The sequence below is a fragment of the Hippichthys cyanospilos genome, chromosome 12 (assembly GCF_059441005.1).
Source record: "Hippichthys cyanospilos isolate Australia breed blue-spotted pipefish chromosome 12, RoL_Hcya_1.0, whole genome shotgun sequence".
Classification (NCBI taxonomy): domain Eukaryota; kingdom Metazoa; phylum Chordata; class Actinopteri; order Syngnathiformes; family Syngnathidae; genus Hippichthys; species Hippichthys cyanospilos.
Window position 1 is genome coordinate 6,971,299 of NC_142380.1, and position 18,381 is coordinate 6,989,679.

Sequence of the window (18,381 nt, forward strand, 5' to 3'; positions counted from 1 at the left end):
TTTATTTGTCGCCTCTGGATGAGCAATGATGCGCTCATGTGGAAAATTCGGTCGACAGGACAGTTCTGATGGTGCGGTGGTTTGAGTTTTTGTATTAGTCAGTTTGACGAAAACAATTTTGATATTTTAAAAAGGAAAATTAGCTTTTTAATTGCATAGTCGCTGTTTTGGGGGACAGGGAAGGTGGTGTATGCTCATTTATCCGGTTTAACGTGCCGAGGAAAAAGTAGTCCTTTGGCGCCATCTAGTGGAAGGGTTGTGTGCTAACGTTGACATTTCATCTATGGAAGGTTGATGTTAATGTTGACATGAGTAACGTTGTCCTCTGCTGGGGAGGCATAAAACCTGCACTAGTTTGGCCTGCCTCCCCAATTTGGATTTTTTTTTTTCAGAAATATTAATGCTGATTCAACGCTTACAATATATCAAATATATAATCTGAAAGGGTTCCATATTTTGACAATTTCATGTCATATTTTCAACAATTATTCAATTCAAACAGCTAAATAGAGAAACTATGAATTAATTCATCCTATGTAGCAGTGCAGTCTGCTTTTTATAGGTTGAACATCAAAACATGACACCTAATGTTTTGAGGATTCCAAAAACGAATGTTATAATTAGCACCAAGCAGAGAGCATTTTGTTTTTACCTTAGCACACCATGCTTACAACGGACAATAGCAATAATAATGTTGGCAGATGTATTTTGTGTAAGACACAATTTACACATTAGAAAAAGCCCCACATCTTTCTCAGTGAGCACATTTATTTGAAAAACATTTAAACAAGTGAGGTGTCAGCCTTGACATGTGACATTTCACAGAATAATCTGATCCACAGCGTCCAGTCTGGCACCACAACTTAATTGGGCTCTGCGGGGAACAAAACAAAAAGGAACCATCAGAACACCAACTGTGATTTGACAATCAATGTATTGCAATGCAACAGGGTTGGGATAAACAACAAGCGATCCAATTGAGAGCGTATGTTGCTGCGAGCTGACCTATCGCAGCCTCCTGGCTTCTCTTTCGGACTCCAGAAGCGTCAGCACATCGCCTTCTCTGACCGGGCCCTTCACGTTCCTGATGATTGAACGGTTGCTGTCGTCCATGAACTCAACACGGACCTACGAGCAAGATGCCACGTTCATCCTTCAAGGATCGAAATGCCGCTTGTGCAAGACAGACAAATGAGCATCGCCCGGTGTGTCTCATAAAAATCAAGTTTTTCCGCATGCATTCGTCTATTAACTCTAAACGATGTCGTCATTATTCCGGCTATGCCAGCGGATTTTAGTGACACGCGGACGTAACAAATGCTCTTCAGTCAGTGGGAGAGAATCTGCGTAATTTAACTATTTAATTCGAGATATTTTCCTTTTTTTTTTTTTTAAACCATGTAAACTTTGATTTCCAGGTGCTTATTTATATCCTTTTCTTTAAGATAATAGCTAAAAAGCAATCTAAAAATTACTAATATTAAAAGAACTAAGGTTTAAAGGAATAAACTTCAAAACAAGAAAAAAATTGAGATAATTTATGACAAAGTAATCATTACTTGAGGTAATTTGAGTGCTTAATTGATTGGATTACTTCAGCATTTAGTAACAAAAATAGCTAAAAGACACGGATTATTTTGATTCTTAAAAAAAACCCTATTAAAGTAACCCAATACTTTGGTATATTTGACAAAAGTAATCAATTATTTTAGCTCTTAATAACCTAACGTAAATGATTAGTACCGGATTTAGTACTAGCTATTTTAGATGCTTTTTTTGTTGCCAAAACACTTGAACAAAATGTAAATATAAAAACAAATACTTATGATTTAAAGAACAGACTCTTAAGAAAACATAAAATATGTCTTTGGAATTGAATGATTTATTAACTGGGGGTGAGGTGGTCAAACGTGTAATTGCAAACTTTTTTAATTATTTTAAATCAGAAATAAACGGTATTTATAAGTGGCATTATCACATCCCGTGATAGTATGTTTATTTTAAAATGTCAAAATATAATTTCTAAAGGCCATGCATTTGATGATTACCATCAGTCAATATTTTAAAAATGGTTGCAACGACATGTTAGCTTCAAGATAAGAGTAGCCTACCTGTGTACATTGTCCCTGGGAGCCAGTTCTTCCAAGCACCCTGGTGACCTAAAAACGTTAAAAAGACAAAACGAAACAAAAAGTTTAATTACAGCACATATTTGCCAAACTGTTATAAACACGACTCCACCGGAAAGCACACGTCAACTACGACGTTGGACAACGTTAGCTTAGCATTTCACGTTAGCACACGAACCGACGGGCCTTCATAACGGGAAAGCGAGTCGTGAGGAGTCGCTAACTAATCCGGCCAAACAGTGACGTTTAACTCCGGAAATTTGACTCGGTGTCGACAATGGGGTTGTATATTGAATATATATTTACGTTAAACTGACATATGACCCTTAAATTAAGCTTTTCTTACTCTTGCGAGCTTGATCGGCTGCACGCGGCTGGCGTCCATGTTGGTTGCTTCGACCGGAAAGGACGTCACAGGAAGTGCGGAAGTATGATAACACAACGATACGTTTTGATTAATAAACGTTCACTCATATTTAATCGATGTGTAAGTATGTTAGTACAAAAAATGTGTTTATATTTGAGGACTCGAGTTTAAAAAATCGCAATACAATAAAAAGCATTTAAACTGTTGAGCGTACCATTGTGCAGTACACTCGCTCGCCTGAGGGGTGTGCACGTGCACTCTTATTTATAACCCTACACCTACAATTAAGAAAATCTCCCAATAAACGACATTTATTCTGAATTACCCACCCCTGTTCAAATGGCATGTTTTACAGATATAAAAATGAGAGAAAAAACATTTACTTTTGATGTTCGCGTTTTGTATATCCTATGTAAATCGTATTAAATATTACTGTTTTTGCAACTGGAAATGATATAAAGCCTTAAATTTGAGTAACATGGTCAGATTACATTTACAGATAATAGTAAATTTATTATTTTGATTTGCTGTAGTGTCAAACTGCGCTTCATTGTGCTGAGAACTATTAGATTCATTTGCGAGATCACAACTGCTCTATAATACAATATTAAAATGAAACTATTTAACATGACATTTTTAGTTGATATGAAAATACACTTTTAAAATATATATTTACTGTCGTTTACTTACTGTGGCATCATACTGCAGTTCATCATGTTGAGACCGCTTTGACTCATTTTCAAGATCACAGTCAACCACTTTATATTATTAAAAATATTTGATAATAGTACATTTTTGCATTTATGATCACTTGGTGTTTTTTAAAATTTATATAAAACAGGTAACATTTTAGTTTTGTGATTCAAGTTTTAATGCGTTCAATTTAATCTGCTATTCATGTTTAACTGGACACTGGGTAAGCATTCTTATTTATTTTTAACACTTTCCATGCCAGCCATTAAAAAAAAAAAAGAGAGAACCTGCAAAACCCTAGCTGACATCAATGGCCCTCCTCAGTATGGGTTCCCGTTGATGTCCTTTCACATCGATGGCGCTCAGTGTTAAAGGCGGAACAAGGATTATAGTCAATTTCAACTATTTTTTTTCATAATTAAACATATAGACAGATTGTGACTTTGTCATTGAGAAACTTACATGATACATGTCTTTATCATGAGCATTGGTTGGTAATGCAAGAGCATCATCCCAACACGCCGGTCATGGTCAGAGCTCCAAGCCGTAAATCACAACACTAATCCCAGTGAACAGTATTTTTAACTTGCGTTTGGACAGAAAGAGCAGCAATAGGATTAGAGAATCAGTGAGGCGGCTGAATCCCCAACTCATGCAGCTGATCTTCTTGCATGCTGAGAGACAAGCACCGCAACCTGGAAGCAATTTTCCTTCACGGAGAACATGGCGAATCTCTGGAATATTGTTAAAGGTGTCACCCGCTGACTTTATCGGTCGAATTTGGTTTTGTCCGGGTGAGGGTGTCGTGAGGAGCCGCCAGGATGGAGGTTATAAAACCCAAATTGAAAGTGCTGAAGAAGCGGCGCTCCAGTCTTTTTGCCACCATAAAGCGGGAAAAGAGCTTTTCGCAAAGCATAGAGGAGCAGGAGAGCGAATTCCCTTTTTCTCAGGACAGTTCCATCAAGTTATGGACATCCATGGACAACCTGGACACTCCGGATGAGCAGAAAGCGCAGAGCAAAGTCCCGACGCAAGTGAGGAAGCCCAACATCGTCAACCTCAACGTGGGCGGAAAAGTGTTTCACATCCCCAAACACCTGGTGCTGCGACACCCCAAAACCCGAATCGGAATCCTGGCCCTGTGTGAAGACCCGGCCAAACGTCTGACGCTTTGCGACGATTACAACGTGCTGAACAATGAATTCTTTTTTGACAGGGACCCGATGTTTTTCCACTACATCTTCCACTATTACTGCAGCAATGTCTTGTGGGTGATGGACAGTCTCTGCCCGGTCAACTTTGAGGAAGAGATGGCTTTTTGGGGGCTGAAACTCAAGGACACTCCGAGGTGTGGTATTCGGTGTAGACAATAAAAATACAAGTGTGTCATTTTTCTTTGAGATGGTGAGATGGACCCTTTTGGAACCTAGAGATTCGAAATTAAGCACAGTGCATGTGATTGATTATTTTATTGCACAGTTGGCACTGTGTTCAAAGGGATTTTTGAAACAGTCCCATCACTGTCGCTTTTCAATCGCGCTTATCCTCAGTTGGGTTGCAGGTGAGATGGACCGAGTTTGAACCAAGAGACTCCAAATTATGTACAATGCATGTGATTGTTTTTTTAATTATTATTGCACAGTTGGCACTGTGTTCAGAACTTTAAAGCAGTTCCACCACTATCGTGTTTCTCTAGTGCTTATCCTCACTAGGGTTGCGGGTGAGATGTGTCTGGTTGGAACCTAGAGATTTCAAAATATGTGCAGTGCATGTGATTGATTTTTTTCTTGCACAGTTGGCACTGTGTTCACAGGGAGTTTGAAACAATCCCATCATTGTTTGTGTCCCACCACAGTTGCACAGGTTCCCACAGAAACAGCTACCTGTCAAGTGTGGTCATGGGGGAATTTCAAAACAGTAAAACCAGGCAGTTACTTTTGAGTATTTTTGTAGGATGGGACTGCGTTCATGGAGCTGTCTGTGTCACAGTGGTAGAATCGATCGTAAAATTAATCGGTGATCAAAATTTTGCTTTGCCAAATATCGGAATCGGCATCGGTCGCTTCTTTTATCTTTTATTTATTGTGCTATGTCTTTTCATAAAGGTAGAATAAAACCATGTTATTTTTCTGCACAGGTGCTGCCGCATTCTGTTCGAGGAGAAGGTGGACGACATCAGGGACCAACTGAAGGTCAATCAGGAGCTGATGGATGAGATCAAGCCGCACCAGGATGACGAGGGCTACAAGACCATGTTCCTGGGCAAGCTTCGCAAGATCCTCTGGGACCTGATGGAGAATCCGTACTCGTCCATGCCGGCCAAAGCCTTCGCCGTCTTTTCCAGCCTGTTTGTGCTCATCTCCATCGTTTCCATGACCATGAACACGGTGGAGGAACTACGCAGGTACAAACTGGCTGGAAAAACCTACATGGAGTGGGTGGAGATCGCCTCAATCCTCTTCTTTACATTGGAGTACTTCCTGCGCCTGCTCACTACATCCAACATCAAGCATTTCGTCAAGAGCGCCCTCAACTTTGTGGACATTGTGGCCGTCATGCCCTACTTCATCCAGATCATGTTTGAGACCTTCGTCATCGATTCGGAGGACATGAGTGCGCAGGAAGATCTGAAGGCCATGGCCAGGGTCAGCAAAGTCAGCAAGGTGCTCAAAGTGATCAAGCTCATGCGCATCTTCCGCATCCTCAAGCTGGCCCGACACTCCACGGGCATGCGGGCCTTTGGTTTCACTATTCGCCAATGTTCCGAGCAGGTGCGAAGCAAAACGCCAAATTCAGATTGTCTCAAACGTCTCAAACTTTAAACATGCCATTATGATTAATGTTGTGTTTGTGAAAAATGAATGAGAACGTTTTTTTTTTTTTAGTCAAGGTGGCGGCTATTTTTGCCATTTGCTAGTGACTGAAAATAGCATCACAGTTGCTCAGATAACAACCAATCATTTTTCAAAACTCGTCATGTGACATTCACAAGATGTGCCGTGATTGGTTGTTACCTTAGCCCTGGAGCAACTGGTATGCCATTTTTAGCGAACATACATGAAATATCTACCTATATATATTTATAAATAAAATCGTAATATCAACAATGTTATATTTGAAGAAGAACAAAAATGATTCCATTGTTTATCTTTTAGGTGTGTTGTCTGTTTCTCTTCATCGCCATGGGCATCTTCACTTTCTCAGCTCTGATGCATTCAGTGGAAGTGGACCAGCCTGGAACACCGTTCAGCAGCATCCCGGATGCCTGGTGGTGGGCGGCGGTAAGGGTCACGGACTCATGCTCCTTCCGCCAAAAAATATGGATTGATATGTGACACTGTACCACAACAAACTTGGATTTTGAAGTAAACAAAACAAAAATTTAAACAGCTCGGCTCAACCTCAGCCAACGTCAGCATATGTCTCTTATTTCGTTTAATTATAATGCTTCCATGTGTTGCTAAAATCCTAGTTTTTAGTCCCTCCTTTTTCCGTTTTAGGATGTCTTTTTTCTCTCTCAGCTGTTGACTTAGTTGTCTAATCCACTGTGACACAATCTTGTGTGTGACTCAGTGATTACATTTGAAGGAATTTTGCTACTCATTCCTAAAAGTTTGATGGAACAAAGAAATCCACTCAACTGAGTGACGTTAAAAAAAAAATCTGTAATTAATTGAGCAATTATTTCAATTTCACCTAAAATTCTAGTGCGTTGCATTGATGCGCTAGGCTAAACTTGAGCAGCTTCTATGCTAAGTGTGACAAGTAACTTTAGAGATGAACACTTGTGCAGTATTTTGGCCAGTCATTTGATCTTTACATCAAAGGTGTTTTACATCAAAGGAAAAGCATTAAAAGAAGACACGAGGGAGCTGAAATTTCAACCGGATGGTGACATCGTGTTAAGGTTTAAGATGACACCACCAAATCAATAATCAACAGCCCTAGGAAAGTGATTGACTACAATAAGTGGAATAATTTGTCCAAAAATGGACACAATACTGTACAAGTGTTAAAAATGAGATTCATATAATTAAAACGAGTAAAGCTTTACCTATGACTGTAATTTTAATTGATTGCAATTGTCATACGCATTGTAGAAAATAGTTGTTGAAAAATGTGATTAATGAAACATAACGTTAAAAATTAAAAATTACATTAACACCATAAAATACTGCATAATGCTTTGAAACTTATTGTAATTGATCAAAATGAATCCGAACATCCTAATTATAAGACTTTAAAACTGAAAAATATTTTTAATTGGATGATTTTATGTTAACTCTAACATTTTACTCAAGAATATACCTGTTACATTTGTAGAAAATAGTTGCTGAGACTGTGATTAATCTTGATTAACTATGAAAAATGTTAGTACTAATTAGAAAAAAAATCCCTTGACAGCACTAATAGAAATATTCATTTTCACAAATGTTGTGGTCTTTGTCTAGGTGAGTATCTCCACCGTGGGCTACGGAGACGTGGTCCCCATTTCCTACCTGGGGCGCTGCGTGGCCTTCGGCTGCATCTCCTTCGGCATCATCCTCAACGGCATGCCCATCTCCATCCTCTTCAACAAGTTCTCCGACTACTACGCCAAGCTGAAGGAGCAAGAATACACCTTTTCAAACACCGAGCGTACCTTCCAGCTCCGGAGACGGCTGCAGAACAAGTGGAGCAGTTGCTTTCAAACGCAGGTGGACGACTCCGACGATGAGGTCCACTATCGGCCCGGCGGAAGGCAGACCACTTTTGAGGCGGATGAATAAAAAAACAAAAAAAAACCAAACCCTCACCAACCAGAAATGGCCTTAAGACACCTGGAAAAGGTCTATGCTAGCTTCCAAAAATGCTCAGACATGTACGTATGTAAATAACAATGGCAATTTGCCAAGTGTAAGTTGACATAACCTGATGTCAATGACATATTATCAAAGAAGACATATTGTTTATGAAAGGGTTCCCAGGTGTATGAATAAAAAGAAATTGTCTCTGGTCAAAATCATGCAAAGAATCAAGAATTATAGCACACTCGAGGCATTTTTTTGGCGGCGCATCCAAATTCCACAGACAACATTTGTAGTGACTATTTGTGAGCCCAAAAAAGCAACGAGCGACAAAGCTAGCAACATTTGGAGGTGTTACAGGAGCATTCTGGAGATTCTCAGAATCCCTGGAGAACAGTAGGTTGCACAAGTTCTTCTACGTCCAGACTGCAGATGAATTTAGAAGGAAAACATGAGCTAATTTAGCCATTTACAGACACAGGCAGCTAAACAAACAAAACTTGTTTAATTTCGCAATTTATAGATGGACAAGCGTTTTGGAGAAACTAACGTGTGTCCAAGCAATTTAAAAATCATGTTGCTCCCTTTAACTATTTACAGTAAAGAAGAGAATTGGGATAGTGAAGGAAAAGGTTTTCAGGATTTTCAATTTTCTCCACGGAATTCTGGCTTTACCCTCAGAATTTTCACTTTGAACCCAAAGATTTCTGAGAAAAAAGCGAAAATTCTGACTTTAAACAATACTGGTGTTAAGGTGAGAATTCTGACCTCAGAGTGAGAAAGAATGGAGAATTTTGACAATAAGGTGAGAATTGTGATTATTCTGATTATTTCTTACCAGTAACCCATACAAACACTGTAAAAAATAATGAATGGTTGTTGAAAGTTGATTAGGATATTTATTGACAGTGCATCGAGTGGGGTGAATAAAGACAGAATTTTCATTGGTCAAAATTCTGACTTGAAGGCCAAACAAGATGTACTCTAAATTCGAAGACCAATTAAAGTGAGGATTTAAAGTAAAAATTGTTTAAAGCGACTTCGATTTCAGAATTCTGATTATAGTCAAAATTCTGACTGGCAAGAATTGTGAACATCAAATGACAATTTGGACTTTAAAGGGACAATAAAGTGAGAATTCTGAAATTAAAGTGAAACGTTTGAGAATAAAGTCAGTAAATTCTGACTTTAAAGTGAAAATTCCGGGAACATTCTTGACTTGAGAGTCCCAGAAGACGACAATTGCTTTGCGATTTAGGCATTTGCGTCATACTTCCTTGACGCGTGTATCAAAATGGCGTGTGTGCGCCTTTGCGTTCGTGTGTGTGTGTGGGCAGCCGTCATGTCTAATGGTGTCATTTTTGTTGTCAAGGATTACTGGGATTTGCACTTGCGCCTCCCTCCTGGCCAGACAAGGACAAAGCGTAATCGTTAGCTGTGCTATTCTGGTAGCACACATCAAGTGTCACATCAAAAGTCCACTGCTCTATTCTGGATGTTTTGGGGGGGTGTCACAAACTCCTCAAGTCCTGAAAAAAAAAAATGTTTCCGCCTGCCAGTCCATATGGCGAATGACCCAGTTGATGTGTAAGAAGTTGGCGTAATCCCAAGGTGCTCCATATAGACGAGTTACTGCAGAGGTGCCAAAAGTGAGTTGGGCCAACACCTTGCTGCTCCTCTCACAAGTTCATTAAGCTACTTAACTCCTCAAAGAACACAAATGGTCACTCAGCTATCATCTCTGGGGGTGGTGAAAGGGTGAATGTAAGCAATGCTGGTATTTGTGGTCCTAAATGGACTTCTTCTAAATGGAGAGATTACTTTTTGTTTAGTTAAATAGTCAAATGGGTGGGACAGAGTAGATGCCCTTGTCCCTTCTGCAGAAGATTACTTGTTTGACTTAGATTGTGTTCTTTGTTTCCAAAGAAACAAATAGCTTACTAGATAGTGAGCTGTCTAGCTATCTATTTCTATAAACTGACCGCGACCTCTGTTTTGAGTGAGCTAGATAAACAGACTAACTAGCTAGTTATCGCTCAGCTTGCTAAAGAAACAGATAGCTAGCTGTTTAGCTACCTCTCAAGCCAGCTGGCTGTCGCTTTGGAGACAAAATACACAATCTGAGCTAGCTAGGGAGAGGCTGTCTGTCTGTCAAGCTAGCTAAAGAAACTGCTAGCTAACTGTCCAGCTAGCTGACCAAATCCAAGATAATTTGAACATTTTGTTTGACAGACAAGTGAAAATGCTTTCATATATTTGTGCAAAAGAGATTCATTTGCATTTGTTTTCAAATTTGGTGGCAACTTATTCTCGAGATAAGAGAATCGAGTCACATGATAGATGCCAGTCAGATGGAAGTCAACAATTTTAGGACTTGCTTTTCTTAAAACTTGTGGAGGACTCAACAGGCAATAGTCTCATCTCGCTCTTACATATGTTAAACTGATGCTGTGCTTGATTGACACAGATGGCGCCCACAAAAGTGTGTGCTAGCAGAACCTTCCTGGAGAGCACCAGTGAGGAAAAAACAAACAAACAAACAAACAAACAAACAACATCTCAGTGCTTGTGTTAGAAACTTGAGCCTGTGTCACAGTGAAAAAGGTGCTTGAGGTTGTGGCCAATGTTTTTTTTGTGTGCTTTTCTTTCCTGACTGCGTGGTTGGAGGTAAAGCAAATGGTGTGTTTATGCAGTTTCCCTGTCAACCACTAGAGGGTACTAAATATCAGCTATTACCAATCCACCAAGCCAACTCTTGCCAATGAAGCTGGCGTACATTTTATTTGGAATACAATCATAAGACAAAAACTGATTGCATATCCTGCTCCATGCTGTGAAATCCCCACTCACCTCACGTGATCCTTCATGTCCTCCAGACAAAGAGGGGACCACTGTCCAAAGGCGACCCGTCATCATCATTCGGTGCCAACATGAGCTGGCAAACTGCATGGGGCCTCTTTCACTGTCTGTTGAGGAAAACATGTACTTAAAAACACTCCATGTCTCTTTGTGTCCACTTTTGAGAGAACGGGGAAAGCAGCAGGAAATAATAGCAGCTTCACTGAGGGCCAGCAGTTCTCTCTCTCTCTCTCTCTCTCTCTCTCTCTCTCTCTCTCTCTCTCTCTCTCTCTCTCTCTCTCTCTCTCTCTCTCTCTCTCTCACACACACACACACACACACGCACGCACGCACACACACACACACACACACACACACACACACACACACACACACACACACACACACACACACACAAAGCCACGCGGGCATGCCCGGCAAGTGTGTGGCGAACTAGTGGGTGTCAATTTGCATGTAAATGAAATGGCTCCCAGCGCTCTCTTCCCAACACAAATGTACGTAGCAAGGCTCAAGATGCCATATTTGTTAGAGCGATGCTTCGTATGTTCACACATCTTTCTTGGTGGAGGGCCCTGCATTTGTAGCCGGGGCCTTCAGGGGGTGACTAAATCACCTCTTAATGCTTCCACTATGACATCACATTCATGCAAACATTCAATACTATTTAGAAAATTAAATGGAAGAATCCAACAGTTTGGCAATGGCAAATTCACAGACTGATACATCTTAATGACCAAGAACCCACAACTGGCATGAATTGAGGTGCTTTATTAGACAAAAGTAATCCTTTGCTGCCATCTTGTGGCATCTATTGACAATATAAAGCTAGCTAGAGAAACACCTGGCTATGGATAGGACCAGCTAACTAGCAAGTTAGCTAGAGAGATGACTAGGCTGACAGATAGGTAGCTAACTAGCTAGAGACAGCTCGCTAGAGACAACTAGCTAGTTAGCCAATCAATCAAAAGAAGGAAAACTGCCGACATCATCATCGGATGAAGGTGAAATCTGATTGGTTGAAGAAACGGACCCACTGCTTTTATGCTTTAAATTGGCCAGCATTTCCGATTCTGAAGGCACTGGGTAGATTTGTTGACAGGACAACGCAGAAGCTGCAAAACTGTACACAACAACATGTCGACTACAAAATAATTCCAACCTCACGAACAAAAATAATGTCGGCGATTGTTTTTGATAGTGTCACACCGCAAAGCATGTATGCGAGTTGTTTTGTCGCCAGTGGGCGTGTGTGCGTGTGTGTGAGCATGGGTAAGGACATACACTCCCTGACACATCCATCTGTGTGTGTGCGCTTCTTGTGTTATGATTGCTGCAGGCCTGCCTCTGTCTAACAAAAACTGTCAGATGTGGTCGGGTGCTTGCATGTAAATTACAGTCTCCAAAACACTCTTTAACTGGAGTACTCCTACGCATAGCAGACACTTCATTAGTTAATGAGCACACACACACACACAATCATATATATATATATATATATATATATATATATATATATATATATATATATATATATATATATATATATATATATATATATATATATATATACAATTAAACATCCATCCATCAATCGTATCCGAAGACACCTCTGCACTTTCTCACTTGACCTTTTAAAGCACTTTTATCAGCTTGACACCGCACATGAAGGCCTCATACGGCCCAATAGTCCACTAAACTCCACTCACCAGCTGCCGAGTACCAAGTCTCATTCCGAAAAAGAGGGTCCAAATGGATTCCATTGCTTTTAGGACATTTAGTTGGATGACACTCCCGGGGCATCATCATGCTCATGTAAGTCTGCAGGCACCAGATCAATAAAAGGATCCTGCTGTTTTATGGCTCTCTTGCAACATATGGAAGTATATTCTAATAAAAATCACTTTCATTGCTTCACATTAATGTAATTCTTTTGACAGAGGCTCCATAAAACAACGAACACATGAAACAAAGTCGCACTCTGCTGTTTGTATATCAACTGGGCCCAAGGCATCATGTGACTTCACTCTCCATCTGCACTATTCACTTTCTTTTATTGTCATGTGACTGCTTTTTTTTTTTTTTTCCTCAACTGCTTCATGGCCAGCAGCCTGACAAGGAGCGACATCTTGAGGAAAGCATGGCGCGATCAAAAGATCCCAGGGGAGGAAGACCAGCCACCAAAGGAAGCTTTCTTCTTGGCTGCATGACTGAGAACTATCTTTAGCTTTGTTACTACCAGTTACTCAAAATAAAACACCTTCTTCTTTGGAAAAAAAACACATTTCTGTCAATCAAATTGTTTTAATTCTATAATATTTATTCTATTTACAGTTTGTAATTTTTCAATCTTGACCAACTGCAGCTGTTCTCCCAATTTTGTTGTTTACCAGCAATTCAATGACAGTATTCTATTCTATTCTATTCTATTCTATTCTATTCTATTCTATTCTATTCTATTCTATTCTATTCTACATTTGAAAATATTGTTTTGGCTGGCTGTCGCTGTGCCTGATGCAAATTGGAAAAAAAAAAATCTCTTCATGTTCCACTCAATTTGCTCTAAAATTGAAAAGGTAAGTTAACTGCTAATTTGCTGATATAGTACCCAAAGAAAGCCTTTTAAAAGCTCACATCCCCCCTGAAGCGCTATCACGTACCCCCGTTTGACAGCCACTGTACTAAAATACAGTGGATATAAAAAGTTTACACACCCGTGTTCAAATTCCAGATTTTGGGGTATGGACATTTGTCGTGACATGGTAATTATTTGCATTGGCACCTTGGATTCCAAGCAAATTCCAGGGGTGGCACTGGTCTCCCTGCTGCCCCCCAAAGACTTTTTATATCCACTGTGTAGATATTTAAATGAGCCAGTAAGTAAAATGATGTCATACAAGGTCAATAATAAAAAGTATAAGTCTATTAAAGCAATGTAATGCGCTAGAGTTCAGGGAGTATTTTTCTGCAAAGGATGCATTACGTCCGGCGGTGGAAAAAGTGATGGCATGGTTCAGATTGCACCGAGAGGATCACTGGACGCTCAGTTTGCCGTTGTCATGTCACCCAAGGGCTACCCTTGCCGCCAAAAGCAACCTTTACTCCAGATTTTACATCAGGCATGGCTAATCTATGGCTCGGGGGCCATTTGTGTCCCGCCCGACAATTTTAAGCGGCCCGTGGCATACAAAAAAATAGTTTTGCTAGCAATGATTTTGCTCAGTATAGGAATGAAAGTCGAGACCTTAGGGAGGTCGTTTTTGGATAAATCCCCCAAATTCCTCAACTCAAAACTAATCTTCACAACATAAGCCTAGTTTGGTGAAACTGCATCACATTTAATTCATTACTTAAAATTCATCATAAAAACACGGATATATAAACAATATGTGGGACGTTTCAGATATCATCATGAATATATGTCGAGTGCGGCTGAAAAATGGATGGTGGGCCACAAATAACCCCCGGGCTGTAGTTTGGACACCTCTAAGCTTAAGTTTATCACATTTATTAGCAGCAAATGCCATTTTCAGTATATGCCACCGGCCGCTTAAAATCAAACGACGGGCCACAAATGGCCCCAGGGCCACAGTTTGAACACCGCCTTTGTGGACATTTGCGTCCACCGCTTGCTGCGTGTCCCGGCCACGCGCATGCTGCCTGCTGACATAACGGCCAACGGATCCACCGAGTTGCGATGATATCCCATCTGAGCGCGTCACAAGAGGAGATGTAACTTTGGCTTGTTTGTGTGTGTCTGTGTGTGTGTATGTGTGTGTGTACTGTCATGTCCATCTGCTGGGTGCACCTCAGCTAATCAAAGCCAAGCCGCTTGTGTAACTTGCAGTTAATGTACCTCACCCCAGTGTGTCATGAAAAACCGATGAGGCTGCATTGATTTCCCCATGCATGTTGTGTGTGTGTGTGTGTGTGTGTGTGTGTGAGTGCGGTTATGTAGGTATCTTCTTTTATTGTAAATCAATGCTGTGAATAACAAGTTAGCCTAGCCTGGCTCAGGCTTGAGCGTCAACTTTTCTTTGAATGCCGACTATGATGCGAAACTTGAGAGCATGATGTCATTTACAGCAGTACTTGACCATATTTGTGCCACGGATCCGTTTCAGCAAAAATGGCGCTGTTGGTATGAATATATCGCTGGAGGAATGATTGGATTTCTAAAATCACCACTTTTAACAAACACGGTGGAACTGTTTAATTCGGGTTGTGCGTGTGTGTGGTTATGTATGTATCTTCTTAAATTGTAAATCAATGCGGTGAATAATAATAATGCTCGAGTTAGACAATGGCTTTCAATTTGGTCTCCTCGTTTAAAGTCAACTATTACTTGAATAACTTTTTTGTTGTTTGCTATCACGTGAAACTGGAGTGGATGATGTCATTTACAGCAGTACACAACCATATTTGTGCCACAAATCTGTTTGAACAAAAATAGGGCTGCTGGTATGAATACATCGTTGGCGTCAGGTCAAATGATTGGATTTCTAAAATCACCACTTTTCAGGAGACCCCAAAAATTGCATTTCTGTTCGCTATGAGCAATGCCTTGCAAAAGCTAGCAATTTTTAACACTTTGAACTGGTCAATAATTTGTAAAAATAACACCCACGCATTACTAACAAAAGTTGGTAGATGGACCAATTTGAATTAAAATATGACGTTTTTCAATTTGTCACTGATAAAGTTTTGGTCCGACATCAGCAATATTACTGTGAATAAATATATAAATAAATACATTTTGATGCAATTTCGCCTTTAAATAAAACCATTTTTAAAGCAAAACTGATAATCAGATTAAATTTTATGGCAACGGGCCACAACCGAATACATCACATTTTGGTAAATTTCATATACTTTATTATTTTTTTTTTTTTACTATTACTCAATTTACATATGTGGGTGTTTGGCTGTGTAAAATAATCTATTATTATTATTATTATTATTATTATTATGAAAAAATAATAAAAGGTTTGATGGTAGGCTGAAAAAAACAAACAAATTACCTAATCTATTTTAACAGGAAGCATTGACATACCATTTCTTTTTAAAACAAGTACATTATACAGTATTGAAAATGTTTGCTTGATTTGCAGCATGTTTAACAAGGCCCTTTCATTTAATTTTTTCTGTTTGCAGCCCTTAAAGGAAGTGACAGGACAAGGAAGTTTGGACAATCTTGTGTTAAATGATAATGCCGCTAAATCGGTCGGCCGGGCCGCCTCTGGCCCCGCCTCCCTCGGCGAGGGCTCTCCGGTTTCACTTTGCGCTGTCACCCTATCCGGCCCCGCTCATCAATAGCAAATGCGGAGGCTCCGTCGGGCCGGCAGGTGACGGGGTGACGCGCGAGGCCCGGAGAAGGAATGATATGGAATCATCCACCTGCAGCTTGATCACATGACCACATTCTTAGCTTGTCACAAAAGGGGTCCAATGACTTTTAACCCATGGAACATCATGACTTTAAACTTAGCTGGTTCAGTGTATGAGTTATGAAAAAAAAAAATCCAGAATGGGTTATGAGTAAAACATCCAACTGTAGAATATGTCATCTATGCAGTTTTTAGGCCATTTTTGGGATCATTTTCTTCAATATAATTCTTGCAGCATTTTAAATATGAATCTCAAAATAGAAAGCATTGAAAGAAGACACCAGGAAGCTGAAATTTCACCCAAGTTCATCCACTTAGTTATCACAAAATCAGGAAAGCGTGCCGACAATTTCTCTCATCATATTCATATTCAAATCACAAAACAATGCCTTTATATATTGTTTAGTAAACGGGCAAATTTGCTTCACACGTTGAACATGTTGACATTTTTGAATTTTAATGTGATAATTCCATATTGTATCTACTCATAAATATAAAAAGAGACTTAGATGAAAAATTTCTTTCATTTATTATTTTTTATACATCACATTACCTGATACAAACTGGTACTATAGTACTTAGTACCAAAAGTAATTCCGTTAATACTTAATTCCCTAAAGTCATCTCTTACTTTAGTACTTAATTATCCTTAGGTGATCCATCACTTTAATACTTAGTTATGTAAAATAATCAATTGCTTTATTAGTTACTTTAATCAACTGCTTTAGTACTCAATTACTCAACAAATCTGTTATCTTAGTACATATTATCAAAAGTAATTCATTCCCACAGTACTTAATTACCTAAGGTAATCACCTAATTAGTACATATAATTAAAAGTAAATGATTCCCCTAGTAAATATTCCATAGATTCCTTAGTAATTGATTACGTTAGTACCTGATGTAATCTGTTTCCATAGTACTTATTACCAAGAATAATTCCCTTAGGACTTAAATCCCTAAAGTAATTGTTTACTTTCGTACTTATATTAGCTTAGGTGATCCATCACTTTAGCACATAATTATCTAAAATAACAGATGACTTTAGTAGTTAACGTAATCTAATGCTTTAGTACTCAATTAACTGACAAATCTGTTATCCTAGTACCTATTATCAAAAGTATTAAATTCCCATAGTACTTAATTACCTAAGGTAATCACCTACTTAGTATTCAATTATACCATTTAAAATAGGACCTTAGCCAAACGCTTGAAATAAATATAGTATCTGTGGTTGATTGTCTGAACTCTTAAAAACATAAAAATACGCCTTTGTATTTTTGTATGATCTTTGTATAGTACGGCCTTTGACCTCTTGCGGGCAGGACATGAAACCCTTGCCGATTCCACAGCATCCTGCTGATGACTTACAGGGGAGTGTTTTTTTTTTGCGTGGCCTGGATTTGGTCTCAGTGGGCAGCACTGGACTTGCTGAGTGTGCTGCCTTGCTTGGCTTGGCGGGGGGAGGCCTCCTCCATGGAGGTATTATCCACTCCCATCCAATATTCATCAGCTACTGGGAGACTGGTGGCGACAAGTCCATTTGATAGGCTAACAATGTGCCGAGACGGTTGGTGTTTTGTGCGCACGCAGGTGTGTGAGGCCTCGCTAACAAGGCTTCCCAAGGACACACATGGGATGGCATGTGTGCAGAGGCTGCGGGGGTTCCGAGCCGTACGTATGCTAAGAGTTACAGGTTCATGCATTTAAGAAAAGAAAAAAAAAATGACGCTGTATTGTGCCACAATGGTACGCAAGGTGCATGTGTGGTATGACGTGATGATGGCTCATGTAACAGCACGAGTGTGAGTGTGTTTGGGTAGGGGGGGCAAAAACAGTTTACTTTCAGTCTCAATTCAATGTCACGTCAAATAGCTAGCTTGCTACAGCTATACTACAGTATATCCAAGCTAACACTATCTAGCTAGCAAACTACCTACCTTGGTAGATAGCATGCTAATAAGTTACTTAGCTAGCTCGTCAGTATATCTATCTAGATTTAACTATACAGCTATCACCTACCCACCATAATACCTACGGTAAATCTAGCTATGTTTAGCTATACTGTAAAGCTAACAGTATTTCTAGAATATATTTAGCTAGCTAACTGACTACTTACCTACTATTACACCTACGGTATATCTACTTAGATCATTTTTGTC

General features: G+C 39.6%; 2 protein-coding genes and 1 long non-coding RNA gene across 5 annotated transcripts in view; 1 reads left to right on the top strand and 2 right to left on the bottom strand.

Moving 5' to 3' along the window:
- Positions 1-750: 750 nt before the first annotated feature.
- On the bottom strand, positions 751-2,589 carry rps28 (ribosomal protein S28). Its single transcript, XM_088429115.1, has 4 exons — positions 2,476-2,589; positions 2,112-2,159; positions 1,006-1,128; positions 751-874 (listed from the first exon to the last, which is right to left on the bottom strand). Exons 1-3 carry the CDS (start codon positions 2,512-2,514, stop codon positions 1,006-1,008), a joined length of 210 nt encoding a protein of 69 aa, XP_088285241.1. The 5' UTR covers positions 2,515-2,589; the 3' UTR covers positions 751-874.
- A 754-nt stretch (positions 2,590-3,343) lies between these two features.
- The window catches only part of LOC148414636 (uncharacterized), a 97,607-nt gene continuing 82,569 nt past the window's right edge, over positions 3,344-18,381 (bottom strand). Inside the window, exons 1-4 of one of the 2 annotated variants that reach the window (XR_015867424.1) lie at positions 12,542-12,838; positions 10,827-10,942; positions 7,689-7,938; positions 3,344-6,493 (exon numbers count right to left, since the gene is read on the bottom strand). This is a non-coding gene — a long non-coding RNA (uncharacterized LOC148414636). Of the gene's footprint in view, positions 6,494-7,688; positions 7,939-10,826; positions 10,943-12,541; positions 12,839-18,381 lie in introns of those variants that run through there. The other variant, XR_015867425.1, reaches the window with a different exon arrangement.
- LOC148414637 (potassium voltage-gated channel subfamily V member 2) lies at positions 3,801-8,191 on the top strand. 2 transcript variants are annotated; one of them, XM_088429108.1, is made up of 5 exons: positions 3,801-4,330; positions 4,406-4,537; positions 5,327-5,960; positions 6,345-6,470; positions 7,641-8,191. In XM_088429108.1, exons 1-5 carry the CDS (start codon positions 4,011-4,013, stop codon positions 7,956-7,958), a joined length of 1,530 nt encoding a protein of 509 aa, XP_088285234.1. In that variant the 5' UTR covers positions 3,801-4,010; the 3' UTR covers positions 7,959-8,191. The 2 variants fall into 2 exon arrangements, with proteins under 2 accessions (XP_088285234.1, XP_088285233.1); XM_088429107.1 differs by having other exon boundaries at positions 3,802-4,537.

Bases quoted from the DNA above. Each gene is read 5' to 3' on its own strand.
- rps28 (XM_088429115.1), bottom strand. From the start codon at position 2,514: ATGGACGCCAGCCGCGTGCAGCCGATCAAGCTCGCAAGA. The intron at 2,160-2,475 runs GTAAGAAAAGCT...TAACGTTTTTAG, and splicing joins AGCCGATCAAGCTCGCAAGA to GTCACCAGGGTGCTTGGAAG. The intron at 1,129-2,111 runs GTAGGCTACTCT...TCTTGCTCGTAG, and splicing joins CCCAGGGACAATGTACACAG to GTCCGTGTTGAGTTCATGGA.
- LOC148414637 (XM_088429107.1), top strand. From the start codon at position 4,011: ATGGAGGTTATAAAACCCAAATTGAAAGTGCTGAAGAAGCGGCGCTCC. The intron at 5,961-6,344 runs GTGCGAAGCAAA...TTTATCTTTTAG, and splicing joins TTCGCCAATGTTCCGAGCAG to GTGTGTTGTCTGTTTCTCTT. The intron at 6,471-7,640 runs GTAAGGGTCACG...GTCTTTGTCTAG, and splicing joins ATGCCTGGTGGTGGGCGGCG to GTGAGTATCTCCACCGTGGG.